We start from the raw sequence: 21,142 nt of genomic DNA, 5'->3' as shown, positions 1-21,142 counted from the left end.
CTATTAATTTTCTGAAGATGACCCTTCACCTAAATAACAACTTACTTTTCTTTAAATACACTTTCACATCTTTTTGAATTATATGGGGCCTCCTTTTTTTCGTTCTATCAAAATGTGTTATATACGCAAAATAAAGTTTGGTCAGAGTACAGGATTAGGAGGCAGATTAGGAGTTAAGGCAAAAACAGGGTTGGATATATATTATTATGTGGATGTACGCACATGTCGCCATATTAACTCTTGCCGCTAACTTGTCCCCCTTTGGGTATTTCCTGCTGCGTATTCTGGTCCAAAATTAGTCACTCTTTGCGCATTTCCTTCATTTGCATACGATCCACCCCTTTTAGGAGAGGGGCGTGGCGACTGCTGCTTCCGTGCCGTGTGCAAACATCCCCCTGACCCCTTCAGCGCACGTTTATGTGCATTCGAAGCCAGGCAGCTCACTTCAGTAAGTCATTCTGTGAATTCACTCTTACTGTTGAACATTGTGCAGGGTTATACAGCCAGATACTTGCCTGAAAGGAAAACAACAGAGAACTTTACTTAGCCATGAAGTTGTTGGCAATTTTACTCGTCCTGCCGGCGTTATGCTTTGGCCAGCGACAGCAGGGACCAGGAATGGGTCCAGGAATGGGACCAGGCATGGGTCCAGGAATGGGACCAGGCATGGGACCAGGTATGGGACCAGGAATGGGACCAGGGATGGGCCCAGGCCAGGGCCAGGGCCAGGGGCAAGGACAGGGACAAGTCGGAGGCTCAAAATGCAAGGGAGGCTGGTTCCTCATCGGGCAGCAATGCTTTAAGATGATGTCCAGAGCGCTGAAATGGAACGACGCTGAGTTGATGTGTGAGCAGAACGCACCATGCGGAACCCCTGTTCTCGGAGGCGTCATGACCATCCCCGACATCCAGACATCGAACGCCGTCATCAACCACCTCAAGAGCCTGTCATCCACGCCAATGGCCATCGATATCCCATTCTGGACCGGTCTGCACAACAAATGGAACGCACTTCTTGAGAGGTACGAAGGGTGGAAGTGGCCGGCCGGATGGAGCACCACACAACAACCTCTACGGTTCGTCAACTGGGCCCCAAGGGAACCCAACAACCAGCTTCTGGATCAGCAGCACTCGTACTGCGCAGCCATGAACAGGATGGGACAGTGGTACGTCGTAAGATGTGACGAGCCTATGTACTTCGCGTGCTCTATGCCGGTCAGCCCACCACTCGTTGGAGGAGCTAACACCAACCCCGGTATGGGAATGCTTGTGGAGAACCCCGCCCCGATCATCGACGGATACATCGAATTCGAAAGTGGTCTGCTGATGAGGGACGGCGTAGGAGGCCCGTAAGACTCTCACAAAACTTTAATACAGTGTCATGACTAGCTCGTGATCTAAAAATTCAAAATGGCGGACGTGTGAACTTTGACCCAAAGCCGTTGGAAAGAGAGAGCGAGAGAAAACCATGGCAAACCTTTTTGAAAGGATTGTCCACCAAACCAGCAATATTCGCAATTACCACGATCTTTCGCTGCAAGATATTTTAATTCATTGATATTTAATTTTAAATGAAACTGATAGTCTAAACTATTTCGTAGTCAGGGATGGGTTTTCATAAAGAATTTCAAAAAATTGCAGTGATCGTAAGTTGAAATAGTTTTGTGATGTTTATATTTTCTATGTTAAATTTGAAACAAGAGGATGTACAATATACTATTTTGCAACAAATGTAAAATTTCCATTAAACAAATTAATTTCATTGTACGCAATTGTGTGAATTTATCCTTTTTTGATTGCTACTGGTGAGCTGAGTTGTTATTCTTGGATTAATGGCTGCTTGATTGATTGATTTGATGGACAGAAATATTGAATGATTGATTGATTTGGTGGACAGAAATATTGAATGATTGATTGATTTGCAGATGGACTAATTGGTTGATTGATTGGATGATTGATACTTTGATTGATTGTTTGATCGGTTGATCGATTGGTTGGTTAGTTAATCGATTGGATGGTTGATGAAGTACTGAATCAATAAATAAATGAACGATTGATTGAAAGATTGGTTGGTTGGTTATTTTATTGATTGGATGATTCACGAAATAGAGATTCAATAAATTAATGAGCGATTTGATTGATTGATTGAAAGATTGGTTGGTTGGTTAGTTTATTGATTGGATGATTCACAGAATAGAGATTCAATAAATTAATGAGCGATTTGATTGATTGAGCGATTAAATGAATGATTGACGAATTAAAATGATCAATATTATGATTGATTGATTGAGTGAATGATCAATGGACTAAATGGTCGACAGATTGATTGATTGATTGATTGGTGGACTCATTGATTGATTGATTGATTGATTGGTGGACTCATTGATTGATTGATTGATTGGTGGACTCATTGATTGATTGAATGATTGGTGGACTCATTGAATGATTGATTGATTTATTGGTGGACTCATTGATTGATTGATTGATTTATTGGTGGACTCATTGATTGATTGAATGATTTATTGGTGGACTCATTGATTGATTGAATGATTTATTGGTGGACTCATTGATTGATTGATTGATTGATTTATTGGTGGACTCATTGATTGATTGATTGATTTATTGGTGGACTCATTGATTGATTGAATGATTGGTTGGTGATCACTTGGGATTGATCCTAAATATTAGATTTGAAGGTCGGGTGTGATTACTGGTAGTGATGAGGACAGCGATGTGAATGTTGCCGATGACGATGATGATGATAATGATGGTGATGGTGATGATGATGATAATGATGGTGATGATGTTGATGATGATGATGATGATAATGTTGGTGATGGTGATGATGATGATAATGATGTTGATGATGCTGATGATGATGATAATGATGGTGATGATGATGATAATGTTGGTGATGGTGATGATGATGATGATGACGGTGATGATGATAATGATGGTGATGATTTTGATGATGATAATGATGGTGATGATGATGATAATGTTGGTGATGGTGATGATGATGATGATGACGGTGATGGTGATAATGATGGTGATGATGTTGATGATGATGATTTTGATGGATATGATGATGATAATGTTGGTGATGGTGATGATGATGATGATTATGATAATGATGGTGATGATGATGATGATAATGTTGGTGATGGTGATGGTGATGATGATGATGATAATGATGATGAAAGTGATGATGATGAGGATAATGATGGTGATGGTGATGATGATGATGATGATGGTGATGGTGGTGATGGTGATGATGGTTATGATGATGTTGTTAAAATGATGATAGCGATGATAATGAGGATAATTATGAAAATGATGATAGCGATGATAATGACGACGGTGATGGTGATGATGACGATGGTGGTGGTGATGATGATGATGTTGAAGATAATGATGATATGGATGAAGAGGAGGAGGAGGAGGAGGATGATAAAGACAATGAAAAGAGTTGAGACGAACTGATCTTTGTTCATGAATAAATTATAGAGATGGAAAATAAATGCGAGAGATCGTTCCATCAATGTCTGTGATCGTTCAGCTCTGAACGATATCGATATTTCAGGCTCGAGTCAGGTATTATCGTTAGCATATACGATAGCTGAATTCAAGAAGTGGGTACCGTTTCCCTATCTCACTGCTACTAATTGACAAAAAAACGAATGTCAAACACTACAACAGAGGAATAGGAACGTTTTCGAAATATTTCAGATTTCTACAATACTCCTTGCAATGCGTTCTGCTGCATTTTCATTATTTTGTTGACTGAATAGCAAAAGTATTTAGCATTCCAATGACATTTCAAAAGTTAAGATACTTCGTTTACTATCATTAACAAAATTCCTATGGAAAAAAAATTGATATGTTTTACGAATCATAAAGAAGGATTTTCCTATGAGTGGAGCTTCGTGGTGTGACAATCTTTTGACACTCGTAGACCTCATCGTCCCAGGGCACTTTTGGAAGACAGAAAACGAAATAATATGCCAGAGTATTTTAAGACATCAAATAGGAAACTTTTAGGAATGATTTTGATGAAGAAAAAATAGAAGGATGAATACAAGTTGTTTGTTCAATATAGGCGTCCTTCTGGAAAAAAATTATTTCCCGAGCTTTTTCGATATTCCCGCTAAACCCCCCCCCCCCTTCTTCTTTCTCTCTCTCTCTCTCTCTCTCTCTCTCTCTCTCTCTCTCTCTTTCCGACTCTATCTCCCTCCCTCCCCCCCCCCCCTCTCTCTGTGTCTATGTACCCCAAAGACACAATATTTTGTCACTCATGGCTTCAGGCGCTGGGGGCGCTTTGGGGGCTTGGGGATTGTTGTCATAATGTTAATGCCCAAGCCTCTTCTATGGAACCGCCACTACATGACTTTGTAATTATTGTTATTTTGAACAAACCAGACTACTGTCACCGTGGTAATGAAAGGAAAAAGAAGGCCACTGCCAAAAGTCAACGGACAATCGGGAAGGGGCTAAAATTCCAAACTTAACCAGAAAAGGCAAACTCACCATGCTCCTGGCTATTGCCTGTGCGGTGACTTAATGATTTTGCATTCTACCATCGGGTTAGAAAATCTCGTGCAAATTACCAATTATGGTTTCAAAATCTCATATTCTCTCTTATCGCCTGAGCCACCCTAAAAATGAACTTAGTGACGTGCGGTTCGTTCACGTGCTGGTGAATGTTTTCCTCGGGGGGTTTATACAGGATTGCCTCGATCAAAGACCGAGAAGGCACGGGGCCGTTCTGCGTCACAGAACCGTTTCGTGCGCCTACATGAGTCTGCCTTTTGAAGTAAAGATATTTGTTTTAAAGAAAAGTATCCAAGTAGGTTCGATGTTACGTTAACAATATTTGATATATTTTCGTTTTAATCTGAGAGATGGATCTTTACGATATGGAAATCTTTCATTTTGTCAGCACATGATCGTGTTTCCTCTTTCCTAAAAGTAACACCAAAAAGTGTTACATTTTCTTCCCAATTTCAGGCTCAGTCCGACTCTGAGCAAGGGCGTCACAAGACCATTTTTAGGAAAATAAAGATCTTCTAATTCTTTAATTTGCCGTGAAAACGCATCGTCCATGTTTCAAATATTACGGCAGGAGTTTAAATTACCGAAATAGAAAAATCTCCTTCCAAGACTTTCTTTTCCTCTGCTGAGAGAGAATTCGCAAATGGGGAGAGGTCACCACCCCTCTCCACTCCCCGGGCTTGGCGACGCCCCTAATGACAATGCCACACATAAATCCCTGGATTGTGGCAATTGTTACAACAAAAGTTTAGAGGATTCAGCGATGACTCAGGAGGACAATGAGAAAAGAAATAGCTGTTGTTGTTTTATTCGCCATTTAGTAAAAGTAGGTTGCATTATTAGAAAGAAAATTAAACAAAACTTTAGTGTTGACATCATTCGTCCTCTTATCCTATCAATCATTTCCCTCTGTTTTGGCACAGTGAAGACACCATACCGTGCATCACGGCGATGAGTAATGACAATGACTAGGTTTAGATTGAAAGACAATGGATTCGCAAGGGGGAGTTGAGGTCTCATTAGTGACATAATCTTTCAGCACTTTTCAGCGAAATATCTCTTTATCGCATGCAATGACACAGAGGAGCTGGGAGTGCTTGCGACTTAAAAAAACAACGCTTTGTAAGAAATAAGTAAATATATTTTGGTTAATTGGATATGACTCAAGTAGTTAAAAAATGTTGAACCTAATATTACAAATCATCCAGGAAGGAAAAAAGCACATAAAGATGCAACGTAAAGGAAAAAATTATCTACATCATAAGACAACGATTCATAAAAGTTTTGTATTTGTTTTCATAAAATAAATCGTCGTATGGGTCCAAAACGGGGAAGGGGCTACAAAACAAAAATATGTATCATTTTCACCAATTGGGAGGGGAAAGTAGAAGGTAGAGTATTAATCTGTCTTCAATTTTCCCTTCTTACCCCCCCCCCCCATGTTCCCCCTTTTTCTCTCTGTATCTCCCTCTCTTTCTCTCTCTCTGTCTGTATGTCTGTCTGTCTGTCTCTCTCTCTGCCTCTGTCTCTCTATCTCTCTCTACCTCTCTTTCTCTCTCTGAAAAAAATTTTCCCTGTAACTCTAAAGCTGTTTGATTTTACAGTATTTATTTAAACGTGATAAAACTCACGATCAATACTTCCTTTGGAATATCCGAATTATAGATCTGTAACAAAGATTTTAAAGGTTGTAAATGTTATCTAAACACGAATTGGTGAACATGAATTTCTAGCGAAGATAAGCCCCGAAATCCCGACAAGCCTTTCAACGGAAAACCCAACCTTCAGACACGGGGCCTCGCCCGGGTAGAGTATTTGAAGCAAAAGAGCACCTGACGAAACCTGCACTTATTTTTTAAAACAGTTTTTTTTTACTACTCTGGCGATCATTTCGAGTGTGTTATTATCAATATCATGATAATTGAATGGTAGCTATACCCTTTTTTCTATTGCGCAAATCACCAGAATTAAATTTTTTTTATCTATCTCGCTGATTCTCGTTTTCTTCATTATGTAGATAGACATGACTTGCTATTCTGTATATGTTTTACAAAAAGACTTTTGAAATAGAAAATGCTTCACATATGATATTTTCTTTTGCAGTTTCATTTCAATTGATATCATTTCTTTTATCATTAGTATTATTGTAACTATTATCATTATTATTATTGTTACTATTACCATTATTAATATGTTATTATTTTTATTTTCATCATTAGCTTTATTACTGTTATAAAATATATTATTGCTTGTTTCAAAATAGTACTATTATTATTATTATTACGATTTGTTATTATTTAAGTAATATTGTCTTCTTCATAATAAGCATTCTTATAATCACCGTGATACTGTTACTTTGTAAATAAATGGTTAATCAGGTCAATGCAAAGAGGGGTAAATTAAAATTATTCGAACCCTTTCTTTTGGGGGTCACAAAATTGTCATCGTTAAGACCTTCAACTTCCTCTACGTGATGTATCCCAAACGATCCTCTTCCTCCCCCGGTAGCTGCCCTCAACATCCGCCCCCGTCTCTGTCACTAGAGATAATTAAACTCCCGTGCCCCTCCCCCAAATCAAGCCAAACAACTGCAGTCATTTATTTTCCCCCGGCATTTTGTAAGTTTTCGACCAACCTGTCAAATTTCCTGAAGGACGTCAAAGAAATAAGAGGTTAGGGTCAAAATTATTTCAGAGGAATCTTCTGAGGGATTTCTGCGGATGTTTTCTAAGCTTTAATCATGCTATGGCAACAATTCTTCTTTTTTTAAATTAATTTTCACTGTACCTCTTTCTTTCCCAGACTAATAATAATAATGGTATTAATTTGGCTTATTCATCAATCAAAAGAACGGAGGTCTTAATTGTTGGTAGAAAGTCAATTCACATTTGTTTCGATTGTTTTAGCTAAAGTTCAAAACAGTCTAATCCACACATGGATTGTTAATTGATAGTCCTCACAAAAATACATTGCAAGAAAGAAAAAAATTATTCGTGCCCATGCTATAATGCAAATTGGAGACAGACATTGCATTTGTTTACTTGACTCTATCTGTCGTTTCTCGTTGCACACACAATGCGTCATTTCGATTGCGCCTTTGCTTGCGCTAATCAATATTATGAATGCAATGGCTGCCTACGTCATTAACTCAACAGAACATGCGAACTATTAGTTTTACATTAAAATTGCGAACGATATCCTGCCACTTTCACATCTCGCGTAAAAAACGACACCATTAGAGACTTTTAGATTTGCGTGGACTGATACGTGTGACTTCCATTCAAGGCAGTGCATTAAAAGGACGTCGATCGTAGCAATCCCCATTGTCTTCATGCGAATCTAAAAGTCCCTATTCGCTGACGTATGTGTACGTCAGGCAAATAACGCCTCGTGTGCAATTGAATTAACGGACTATCCGTTTCTTATACACGAAGGTGTATGCAGGAACGATAGCTTTACGAGTGGCTTTAATTTGTGATAATGAAAAGTATCCCAGATGGCTTCAAAGCCTGTCAATTAAAGAAAAGCACTTTTAATTATACTGTCAATCTGGTATAACAGAGATAACGTGGATATTATGTTCTATTGTCTACTTTATTGACGGATAATAATAATGATAGCTAGTTTTTATATAGCGCTTTTCAGGACCGAAGGCCCTCTCAAAGCGCTTTACAGAAATATATATATTATTACCCCTGTCATCGGATTCAGGCTTACCCGCACACGATATATGCACATTTTCCACTCCCTGGGGAGCATTCCAGCCAGGCGTCATTTTTACAAGCGCACACTTGCTAATCTAAGCACATTAAGCTTTCGCATCCTACCGGGTACCCATTTAACACCTGGGTGGAGAGTGGCAAATGTAGATCAATGTCTTGCCAAAGGACATTAGTGCCGCGGTGGGACTTGAACCGCGGACCTTGTGATCCACATTCCGGTGACATATCCACTCGTCCACGACACCTCTCTCAATGACAAGCAGGACCGTATTCAAAAGAAAAGGAAACTTTAAAAGTTACGGGGGTTCAAGCATCCCTCCTTAAAAATGAATTTTGATATTAAAAAAAAAACTTATTAAAAGAAAGAAGTAAGATTAATACAAATGACAAATTACAATAAAGAAATAGATAGATAGATAAATAAATAAATACATGTCATGACTTTCAAAAATAGAAGATAAATAAATGAATACATTAATTGCCCCGCCCCGCTTTGCCCCGCTTCGCCCCCTACCTTTTCAATTTTTTTAAAAGCAAACAAATAATACAATTGCTTCGCTAAGTGGCAGCGGAAAAGCACTTCATGGATTAAATTGCTTTTGGCAACATACATCACAGGCTATTCTTAGATTAAGTTGGCTCGCCTCTTTGGCACAATTTAGTTTGGTATATTTATCCTTTTTTGGCATTCTTCCGTGGCGAGAGAGAAAACAGACTATATATGGAGCATCTCCGCATCCCTTCTAATGCAGACATCCGCCTATGAAAGTCATCCTACCACACTGTTTTTATGTGTGGGATTAAAGCGTTTAAATGAGTTGATATGGAATTAAAGACTGTCGACAAAACATTTAAGAACTTGGTCATTTGTTTAATTGATAGACCCATGGTGTGGGGAAAAGGCTTTTCATACTTTTTTAAGGTTTGAAAATACTCTCTTATCTGAAATTTGAAATATTTTAACAAAATTCGAAGTAATACATCTAACTTTGATGCAAGTTAATAGTCTTGTTTTATTTCCGAGATTTAAACCTCTTGCATATTATTTTACTGACATCATTTAAAAGTACACAAATAAATTTATATATAAATATAGTGACATGATGTTTATCAAACCAGATTTATTAATATTACTCATTGTCTCAAATCTCCATTTTTTCTATGAAAAGGCCCCCAAAAGGGAAGTAAAACACAGATCGCTTATATTCTATTTTAAACTACTAAGTATCTTTAATAGGTCAACTCTCCCAGACATCTTTTAACTAAGGCACGCGTTCATCTTACATATATGGGACTAAGGTAAAGGGCAGCGATCAGTTTAGACATGCATCCATTTTGAGTAGGTGGGACAATGTAAACCATAAAGGTCAGTGCGCATGTCATATCCTTCCTCTCCTGATTGACGCTCTCTGACCTCGCCCTTATCCTGCTGTGACGTCTTCCAGTTCCCAATTTAGAGGTGTTTATTCTATGGTGTTTGGGGAAGCAACTTTTTCGGCAATACTCTACTTTAATATGCATCAGTTTTGATAGAATTTATTCATATTGTTTGCGTGTTACGTTTGTTTTAAGTAATGTCGACGATTTGTATCTTTAGCCATTACGAATGAAACCTATCAAACTTTCCATGGAAATATTTTGCGTAAAAATTTGTCAAATTGTTCACCCATATCCTGCTGTGAGGGGTTGCTGTTGCCAATTTAATACCAAAAGAGGATTTAGAGATTTCCATTTTTAGGAGTTGGCTATAGGGGTCTTTAAGAAAAGAACAGTCTAACCAGTTAACTTAAGGATGCATCATTTTGGCATTTGGGCAATTAATATTGTAATCATGTTTGTTCTTTTGTTTGATCACATTGTACTAGTAACTTGTTTTAATGTCTTTTTCACACATTTCAAGAGTTGACGCACAAGGCTATTGTGTTTTCCTGAGGTTTATTTTTTTTAAATTCTGTTTACGATCCTGTTCTGGAGTGATCACAATGCTTAGATGAAGTAGACAATAATATAGAAATCAGGAGAGAGAGAGAGAGAGAGAGAGAGAGAGAGAGAGAGAGAAGAATAAAGAGAAGTAGAGATCTTTTCAAAAGAAAAGGGAAAATACGTTATATTTGGAAATGTCATACAATCATGACGTGACACATAAGTACCTGAAACTTGATCATCACACATCGACCCCCCCCCCCACACACACACACACCCTCTCATATTCTGGGATAAAAATGGATAACACTTCTTACCCGCAAAATACACCTAGTCATACCCCTTCTAAATCCATACGACATCATAACTCAGGAAGCTTACATACTTTGTCGGGAAATATCTCTCAACATACGTTCCTCACAAACTGCTGTGTTTGACTCACACCATACCTCGATCAATTTTTTTTCTTTCAAAAAATAAATTTGAAAAAGTGACAGAATTAAAGACATAGTACACAGCTATCAACAGTTTAATAAAAATGATTTAATTCATATAAAATTCCTAAAATGAATGTCAGAACGACAAAATGTACAGTCTATCCATATAAACTCTAGTATGGCAAGATTACAAAATCATGTTCAAATAATGAAAATTATCGATGGCACATGAAGAAAAAAAGACATAAAATTTAAGGTACAAACAAGACAAAATTAAGAGATTAAAGAAATGAAAATAATAATATTCACTTCACTTTTTCGGGGAGGGAGTTGGGTTAACAAATATACATCTAAATACTAGGAGCATGATTTGTACATCGGGGTTGGGAATTATAAAAAATTAAAGAAAATGATAACATTCAATTCACTTTTTCGGGGAGGGAATTGGGTTAACAAATATACATCTAAATATTGGAAGCATGGTCTGTACATCGGTGTTGGGAATTATAAACGTAAATCGAAGGATATTTTCTAAAATGTTTATTGCTTTGGCCGGTATTTCTATGACAGTACAGTAAGTCTGACATTTCGAAAGCTGCAGTGGAGGATCACAATTTAAAACGTCCATGGGTAACTATAGCAGATGGTATGCGGAGATGACGCCGTTACGGGTGAGATGACCGCGTCTTTTGCGTAGGTTGACCGCGGTAAAAATCATGGCGTTTCTTGGTTCGCGGTTCCTTGGTTGACGTAAAAGGCAGGAGGGGGTGCGCTGCCGCCCATTTCGCAGATGAATTGCCTCCTCATGTTGCAGTTCCTGGTGGCCCATCTGTTCTGGAAGGATACGGTGCACATGTTGGGTCCTCGCATGGGGTTTCCCGGCTGTAGACAAGATAAAAAGGGGTAAAAGAGAGAGGGGGTAAATAACGGGTTATGAACGGTTACATCGGTTGTGCGATACTACCTGCTGCGACAATCGCATCACTTCAGTTTCATTTTACGAATCGACTTCCTAACTTTAATCCTGGACCCAACACAACACCTACCCCTACCCCTTCCCCTACCCCTAACCTAAATCCCAATTGCAACACTAACCCTAACCCTATTCCGTTGAGAAGTCAGGTAAATGATATGATTGGGTGATACCCAGTCAGACCGAGGAGATGAACACCAGCCCGACAATCGACCGAACCAAAATCGCAATACACCGAATGTGAACAAATGTTGTCAATTATTGGTCGATCTTGATTCTATTTTGCCGGTGTGAATATTTGCACAGAAATGTAATTAAAGTTTCGCCAGGAGGGATTAGACCTCTTTGCCTGGTCACTGACTGGTGGTTATCTCATCAAATCAGCTCTCAATTAACATACGAAAAGGGGATCATGGGGGGGGGGGGGGACCAATGGTCACCGCTTAGGCGGTGTTACTATATAGAAGGTGCAAGTAGATACAAGTAGTGTAGTCCCGCTTTAAAAGCAAAGAGGCCTGGGTAGGCCTGGGTAAGGCCCCTCTATGAATGATAAATTAAGGTTTGTAGAATGGGAGTGTCGATGTCGCTACTCGCTAAATACCGGAAAGGGGTTTAAATAGTCCAATATGGTGATAGATTTAAAAAGGGCCACGAAAATCAAGTTCATGTAATGTTACTTTCGTCCATTGTCTTGACAGACGTCAGACCTAAATAAAACAAAACGCAATAAGATTTCCTCGACCAGACTTGGTAATGTCATGACCCGTTCTGTCTCCTGCGTCATTACATACATTCTCTTAAGAATATCAAATTTTAAATCGTTAACCCACATTTAACGTCTCAGAGTACTCCCAAGTTTCCTGTTTTGGACACCCCCCCCCCCCTTCCCCTCTTCCCACCCCTAAATTAAAACAGTTCTAGCACCTTTTTCTTCCGGCTGCACGATGGCCAAGACTTTGAAGAAAAAAAATCAACTTTATAAGAGCAGTTTCAATACCTTAGTGTGATGAATAGATAAATCATATTCGGGTTACGTAATATTGCATTTTCGTACACTTGAAATACTGACGAACAAGGGGTAATGAAATTTTAGATTGCTTGTTTTCTTTTGTTATGTTTTTCTTAAAGTTCTAGTCGATCATGATATTGATGTGGTGCTCCCTTACGTAGGCCTATAAAGCCTGCTGGACAGCGAAGCGATAAGCTCCGTATGAACTGCAAATTATCCCCTCTTTTGCAAAAGTAGAGTGACCAAGCAATATCTTAAATGAAAAGCGGTTGCAGGGTTATTTCCATCTACTTTCCAAAGTAATCCTGTAATCTAGGAAGTCTGGGATGCAGGAAAGACAACAAACAAGCATTTACATGTAGCACAAGTTACCACAGGGGCACAGCGGAGGGGGCATCGGATGTTGATGTTGTTGTTGTTAGGGTTTGCTTGTTTGTTGTGTATTTTTGTTTTTGTTTTGTTTTCATTGTGTTACTAAGAAGGAAAGAAAGGGGGAAACATATATTAAGTTACGAACTTAGACAAAAATACAAACCATCCTTTGTGAATCTAATTTTATTTTGTTGGATAGAGACAAGCGTTTTCATATTCATATGGGCAAGTACCCCCACCCCCTTGCCCACTACTCCGTTATCTATTCTCAAATATGTATCGGCATAATAAAGACCGTACCCCCTAACACCCCCCCCCCCCCCGACATCAGTGAGGTAGCGAGGGTCCATCTATTGGTGAATACAAATTGATAAGAAAAATTATCAGGGAGGCGTCCTTTCATGCTCTCTTTAATACCTTTTCTATTTATTTATTTTGTTCTCTCTCTCTCGCTTACTCCCTCCCGAGTCCATTTCATACTGGACCACCCCCCCCCCCCCCGAAACCGGTAGCTGCGCTATAGCCCCACAGGATTGACGTTATTCCGCTGGATATTAATACTTCACAATCTTGTAAAGGGGGTCCATCCTTACAAGGTTTAAACTGCAAATCTGTCTTTAATAGGGTAAACCGAGATCGCCATGGTGACAAACAAACCCCATCCTGTTCTGATCTCCTTCATCACGTTCTCCTAGCCCGGGAGAGCCCGGGAGATCACGAGATAGAAAGGGATCTGACCTTTCTAAAAGGATGACTGTCTAGTCCCTGGTGATTAAGTTACTTATTGCCAATAACTTGTATGAAGTTTAAGAGATAAGATTCAACATTTTCTTATTATTCTCTTGAACTTGTATGGCAAGTTTGTACAGAGGTTCTTTGGTTTCAGGGCCAACGATTGTTAAGCAATCTTATAAAGATATTGCTTATTAAACCATGACGGACAATGTTTGAGAATGGGGAGTTTGATGGATAAAATGTACCAAGCAAATAAGAACGAAATAGTGAGGACAACATGTTACGGATAAAAAGAAGGGACAAACTATCCTTGGAAGGAAATACATAACAGACATATCGACAGGGACTCACAAATTTGGAAAGTTTTGGGTGAGAACACTAAGCGAAACGAAAATGATAACCAAAAGGAAAACTCTTGGTTGAGCGTTACAAAATCGCAAAATTATGGAGTTCAATATGGAATAGAATGAAGGATATCTATTAATAACAAGCTTATAACAACCACGTATACTGCTAAGTGATACCCACCACACCCAAAAGTATTCTTCCGAGGAGGAAAAATGGGTACAAATTTGTGACAAGGAAATGAGGGAGCGGCATGTAAACTGTCTCCGGATATACATGTACGTGACACGCACAAACCCACATACTGCAACCCGCACACCTTATCCTATAAGTGATGGTTCCATATTTCATAACTACATCGATGTAACTTAATCTTTAAATCTTAGTTTTCAGTTCTCTTTTTTCCCCCCTCTTCCGAGTCAGTCAAGTATCTATCTTGCAATTAGCACATGGGAACCATAAATGTCATTCAATGTTCCTGACAAGCCGTTCGATTGTGTTTTGCCATCGGTAATTAATAGACTCATAAAGGGATTTAACCTATTAACTCACCGATGACATGGCATTATATCGTTCCAATAAGACAGTTCCATCTACGCAACAATGCAGATTAGCTTGTTTAAATCATGTGCTACCGCTCGCCCTCCCTCAACTTATAGTCACTTCCGCCATTTTGAGAAATAGAATTTACCATTTCCCTTCAGTGGATGTTGACGAAATGTCCCCGGGGATGTAAAAAGAAGGACATAATGTTTCAAAAATTGAGATGCGTTGGTTTGGATGGGATGCTTTATTTTTTCAGATGCTGCCTAAAATGCACGATTGGTGACTATGAAATATCCCTTAACTGTGCCCACATAGTTGGAATATTCCGCAGGGAGTGGAGATGGTACAGCTAGTACATCCCTGCATGGGATGCTAAAAATCAAGACTGAAGCAATAGAATTGTCCCCAGAGAATGTGTCGTAGAATATAATCCTCATTTTAACCAATAATTTTCAACATCATCGTCATCATCACCATCATCATTGTCATAATCTTCAGATTACCTAACGAGTACTTACATGCCATGGGTTGGTGAGAGCTGGGTTGAGTGGTTCGCCACTGGCCCAGCGGAGGGGGCCGTTGTAGGTCCTCAGTCCAAGCCACGTCTCGTTGCGCGCCATCTGGTTGAAGTTAAGGATGTCGGTCACCTGTTGCTTCTCGAAGTCGGTCGTGATGGACACCAGGTGGCCACCGAATCCTGTCTCGCAGGAGCTCTGCTGACTGCAGAGCATTGCAGCCTGCTCGTAGGTGGCGGCCATCTGAGAGACCTTGTAGCAGGAACGGCCGGACTGGGACCAACCGAACGGGCAAGCGGTGACCGCTAGGGCCAGAGCGGCGAAACACATTAATCGAAACATGATCAAAAGGCGAACTTCTCCCAGTTGGTGATGAGAGGCCACAATTCAAATTGGATGTTTGGGAATCCTTCCTTGAAGCTGTTCAGAGAAGACAAATGTGAACGGATGAGGATGTTCTGCTATGCGAAGGTATGGATCGGCACAGGTGTAGCGTTAGGGTGTTGAAGCGATTCAAAATGGGTCGGGAGTTAAGTTAAGGGTGGTACTGCGCGAGTTAGATGGGGATGTTAAGTACGAGGCCGGGCTTGTCATCAAAGGGGCACAAGGAAATTGAGGGCGATTCGAGAGGTTCATGCTGACGTGCATTATGGAAATTGTTCCCCCCCGCAACCAAAGAAAAAACATCGAAAGAGAGACAGGGGAAGAGAGCGGGAGAGGACGAGAGAAGAGAGAAGGGATAAAGGATGGATAAAGGTGTTCACTTTCTACGCATGCGCAAAAGGTAATGAATCATCATCGAGGTTGTACACAAATCCGCTGTACGGAACTCGCCAAGTAATGACGATCTTCCGTGAGCTCGCCTCAACTACGTAAATAACACTGCACAGGACTGTGTGATGAAATTAATCAAATTATGGTCAAAGGTTTGGGGAAATTTTAAAAAGTTTCCCCTATCCTCTGCGTCGAAAACATCTGGAAACTACGTAATACTCTTTCGCAAGAACACGTTACTGTCGGCGTATATTTCTCTTAAATGAAGACATTTCTGTAGATTAATTATATTATATTGATGGATGATTATTTTGATCTTTAAACAAAAATCCATGGCTCATCTTTTCGCCCTAATTGCCTCATTTCACTAATCATTATGTCTCTTTTTTCCCTCTCTCTCTATGTCTCACTCTCTCTCTCTCTCTCTCTCTCTCTCTCTCTCTCTCTTTTCTCTCTCTCTTCTTCTCTCTCTCTCTTATTATATTTCTCATTATATTTATCAGTCTTTCTATATCTCCCTCTATGTTTGTCTTACCCTCATTTTTATCTTCTCTCACTGTCTCTCTCTCTCTCTTTCTCTTTTTTTAATATATCTACTCACCTTTTGATCTATCCATGTACATAATATATATATCCTGTTTTTCCTCCTTCAATTTTGTATTCACTTTCTCTATCTCTCTCTCTCTCTATCTTTCTTTCTCTCTCTCACCCCATCATCCTTTTACCCCTCTTTGTATCTACATATCCCCCCCCCCCCTTTATTCTGGTTTTCTCTTCCTTTCTATATGGCTTTTTGTTCTGTGTCTATGCTTCTCCCAATTAAAGTCCTTTTCGCTTGCCCACTATAAACTATTAAAAAAATCTTTTTAACAATTACGTTGTCTGATACTAAGCCAATCAGATTTATTTAGAAAACCACATAAAACAAACCACATGACATGCCAGTTTATTTGTTATATGGTTCCATATTCCAATTTTAAACCGTACTTAGGAAGGGTGTTCATTTCAGGGACACGTGTTGCTGTTTTTTGTGTTTTTTTAAAGTCTTTATTAAGGCAATTCTGGTACATGATAATCAAATGTTCGTATGGACAACAAATATATAGTTCAATATAATGTTCAAGTTATTTCACTACCAACATTTTAAAACAACATATCTGCCATTTCTTTTTATTGCAATCGAGAAGATTTTTCCTGAAAGCAATTATACGCTCCATATTTCTAAATGTTTAAGAGCTCGTAGAAGCAAACAAAATAATGGAATAATATTTTGCAGTTAACAGGTAAATATTAAATATTGGACACAATAGAAATGGTGCGTAATGAGAGTAATAAGAAAAATATTCATGTGTGAAACAAACATTACCATGAAAATATATCATTTAAAAGAGATCTTGCTTTTTCACACAAAGTAGACACAAAATAAATACCTACATCTATTTTACATAGAAAAACGTTTATTTATGAGTAATTTGATTATTTATTGATGATTTATATATAAATGTAATTTTTTCCCCTCAGGTTTTTTTTTCATGATTCTGCAAATGACATAACAATATGATCGAAAAAAATCGACCTATGGCCATTACATTAGCTTTATGCGTCATCTATTCATATGTTCGAACATGGCAATGGCATATAACCTAATACAAACATGAAATTACAAAATACATGCCTTTAAAAAGTTAAATGCCTTTAAAAGGTTGATTTCTTGAAAGTCTAAGCGATCATGCTTATGATTGATAATTTTGAAACGATAAAGGTTCCAATTCCGAATTATTATTATTTTCTTTTTAATTAGGAGCCTTGACATTCGTCATGTAGCATTTTATTTCAGTTACTGCATGGTATTCTGGTTAGGCGAATATCATAATTATCATAATTACATATCCATATGTAATTCTGTACTCAGTATGACAAGCAGACGTGGCTTTACATAAGTAAACATCTTAAAAGGGTTTATAATGGAATAAAATAGTCATACATTTATCGTGAATATTTGAACAAGATTTCGCCTTTTTTCTTAGAGTCGAGAGACACGATGTAATCTGTCAAAGGTTACACTAAAGAACGCGCGGAACAAATATCAAAACACCAGACCAACTTTAATAATACAAATACTAAAGAGATATGTGTTCATGTGTTTTGAATAATCTTGCATAATCACAGAGAGAGTGTTCAAAGTGCAAAGTTCAAAGTTTATTCAACACTCTTCATAAAAACATTCATAACATACAAATACAGAATAGAACTATTTAAAAAAAGAACAAGATAGTGATAAAATATTACAATGGCAATTTATGAGAGCAATTGGGATAGGCAGAAAAGAGGGATTCCTTATATAAAAGCCTATATTCCTAAACACACACATACAGCGAAAAGGAGAAAAAAAAAAAACTATCATGTACAATCCTAGTTTTAAAAAACACTAACAAGAGAGTGTAACAAATTTACAAAAGTGTCAAAGGTGCCCATGCTATTCTACTGCGGACGGGGACGGCCAAAGAATTTAAAGATTTTGCGAATATTTCTAAGAACTGGTCGAAAAAGTATCTGAAAATCAAAACAGTCCTTGCCCCCTATACCCCACCCCTATAAAAACCTGACTGGTTAACATCTTTAAAGCATTCGCTGATAGCGTCTTTCCTGCCAATGAACCTCAATCCGATACTTTCGTTATTCTGACGGGGGTCACATTTCCGAAGATTCGTTTAATATTCCGAATTGTGCACATTTCCGAAGATTCGTTATTCCGAAGGGGTCACATTTTCGAAGATTGGTTATTCCAAAGGGGTTCACAAAGTGGCGAATCCAGGGGGCCCGGGGGCGCCCCTCCCCCCGTGGCAAAAAAAAAGGGAAAAAAAGAAGGGGAAAAAAGGGGGAAGGTAAAAAAAAGAAGGAAAAAAAAAAGAGGGGAAAAAAGGGGAAGGATATCAAAGGTATCAAAATATGCTAATCTGACCGTAATTAAATGCCTAAAACCTCTTAAGTTCCGGTGGCTCTGCCCCCTGGACCCCACCTAGGGCCCTAAGGCGGACGGACGGATGCTAATCTGACGGTAATTTAATGATTAAATCCCCTGAGCTTCTGGGGTCTCGGCCCCCTGGACCTCACGCCAATTGGTGTCCTGCCAGTGTCACAAATAAGGTATCAAAATATGTTCATCTGACCGTAATTAAATGCCTGAAACCCCTAAGTTTCCGGTGTTCTACCCTCTCGGCCCCACTGGGGGCCCTAATGCGGGCCCTTGCATGCTTGTCTGACCGTTATAAAATTCCTAAAACCCCTGAACATCTGGGGCTCCGCCCTCTGGAGCCAACACTAATTTGTGTCCTGCCAGTTTCACAAATAAGGTATAAAAATATGCTCATCTGACCGTTATTTATTGCCCAGAACCCCTGAGCTTCCGGGGGCTACGCCCACTTGACCCCCCCCCCCACCAATTCGTGACCTTCCAGTGTCACAAATAAGGTAAAAAATATGCTCATCTAACGATAATCTAATGTATAAAATCCCTGAGCTTCCGGGGGCTCCGCCCCCTGGACCCAACACCAAATTGTGTTCTGCCAGTTTCACAAATAAGGTTTAATAAATATGCTCATCTGAAGTTATTTATTGCCCGAAACCCCTGAGCTTCCGGGGGCTCTGCCCCCTGGACCCCGCACCAATTCGTAACCTGCCAGTGTCACAAAATAATAAGGTATAAAATATGCTCATCTAACGATAATTTAATGTATAATATCCCTAAGCTTCTTGGGGTTCCGCCCCCTGGACGCAACACCAAATTGTGTCCTGCCAGTGTCACAAATAAGGTATACAAATATGCTCATCTGACCGTTATTTATTGCCCTAAACCCCTGAGCTTCCGGGGGCTCCGCCCCCTGGACCCCACACCAATTCGTGACCTGCCAGTGTCACAAATAAGGTATACAAATATGCTCATCTGACCGTTATTTAATGTATAATTTCCCTGAGCTTCTTGGGGCTCCGCCCCCAGGACGCAACACCAAATTGTGTCCTGCCAGTGTCACAAATAAGGTATACAAATATGCTCATCTGACCGTTATTTATTGCCCAAAACCCCTGAGCTTCCAGGGGCTCTGCCCCCTGGACCCCACACCAATTCGTGACCTGCCAGTGTCACAAATAAGGTATAAAATTTGCTCATCTGACGATAATTTAATGTTTAATTTCCCTGAGCTTCTTGGGGCTCCGCCCCCTGGACGCAACACCAACTTGTGTCCTGCCAGTGTCACAAATAATGTATACAAATATGCTCATCTGACCGTTATTTATTGCCCAAAACCCCTGAGCTTCCAGGGGCTCTGCCTCCTGGACCCCACACCGATTCGTGACCTGCCAGTGTCACAAATAAGATATAAAATATGCACATTTGATGATAATTTAATGTATAAAACCCCTGAGCTTCTGGGGGCTCCGCCTCCTCGACCCAACACCAATTTGTGTCCTGCCAGTGTTACAAATAAGATATAAAATTATGCTCATCCGACGATAATTTGATGTATAAAACCCCTGAGCTTCTGAAGGCTCCGCCCTGGGAAAAAACGTGTAAAAACACATTAATTTTACCCTTTTTGGGGGAGATGCCCCCCCCCCCCCCAAGGCGCTCAAGGGGGGGGGGGTTCAATTTTAGTGCTCACTACCCCCTCCCCCTCCCCATACACACACACACACACACACTGAAATAGTGGCCGGCACGATTTTCAAATGTCAGCATACTAAATTTCAAATTGATTTCAAATTTGGGCTCCCACCCCTGAGAAATCCTGGATCCGCACAATTCCGAAAATTCGTAATTCCAAAATTGAAATAGGGTTCGCAATTATAAATAGGAAATAGGGTTCATGATTTTAAAGATGAAATAATTTTAAAAAGGAAATAGGGATCATGATTTTGAGTATGAAATAATGTTAATAATAATTTCACAAAAATGAAATATATGGTTCATAATTGTAAAGATTAGATAGCGGTTTATAGTTCCCAAAAAGAAAATTGAACCCTTTGTCGACGACCCCCCCCCCCCCTCCGAAAAAAGTACTCTGGTCATACCATATTTCTTTTGGAAAAGGTCGGCAGGCAATGAAAACCAGTCATCAATTAATTTTTGGCCAGAGGAACCATTTGAAATTTGTATCCAATCCTATTTTCTTTTTTTAAATCGACAAAATTTAAAGTGTTTTGGAAAGATGTCAATAAAAGTAGGACGTATCCTTGGACAA

The 21,142-nt window shown here is 39.3% G+C and overlaps 2 protein-coding genes across 2 annotated transcripts; one reads left to right on the top strand and one right to left on the bottom strand.

The window, feature by feature from the left end:
- The first annotated feature begins 431 nt into the window (after positions 1-431).
- Positions 432-1,763, top strand: PM27 (27 kDa primary mesenchyme-specific spicule protein). The gene is given in 1 exon segment (NM_214465.2): positions 432-1,763. A coding segment is annotated over 1 exon segment (804 nt). The 5' UTR covers positions 432-549; the 3' UTR covers positions 1,354-1,763.
- An 8,956-nt stretch (positions 1,764-10,719) lies between these two features.
- On the bottom strand, positions 10,720-15,824 carry LOC588710 (snaclec B6). Its single transcript, XM_788380.5, has 2 exons — positions 15,132-15,824; positions 10,720-11,515 (listed from the first exon to the last, which is right to left on the bottom strand). The coding sequence occupies exons 1-2, from the start codon at positions 15,468-15,470 to the stop codon at positions 11,348-11,350; spliced, it is 507 nt and encodes a 168-aa protein (XP_793473.2). The 5' UTR covers positions 15,471-15,824; the 3' UTR covers positions 10,720-11,347.
- Between the last annotated feature and the right edge of the window lie 5,318 nt (positions 15,825-21,142).

The sequence above is a fragment of the Strongylocentrotus purpuratus genome, unplaced genomic scaffold, assembly GCF_000002235.5.
Source record: "Strongylocentrotus purpuratus isolate Spur 01 unplaced genomic scaffold, Spur_5.0 spur5_scaffold_17, whole genome shotgun sequence".
NCBI classification, from domain to species: Eukaryota; Metazoa; Echinodermata; class Echinoidea; order Camarodonta; family Strongylocentrotidae; genus Strongylocentrotus; species Strongylocentrotus purpuratus.
This window is presented reverse-complemented; position numbering and strand designations above follow the sequence as displayed.

Coding starts and splice junctions, on each gene's coding strand:
- LOC588710 (XM_788380.5), bottom strand. CDS start 15,470: ATGTTTCGATTAATGTGTTTCGCCGCTCTGGCCCTAGCGGTCACCGCT. Junction 11,516..15,131: donor CTCTCACCAACCCATGGCAT/GTAAGTACTCGT, acceptor TCTTGTCTACAG/CCGGGAAACCCCATGCGAGG.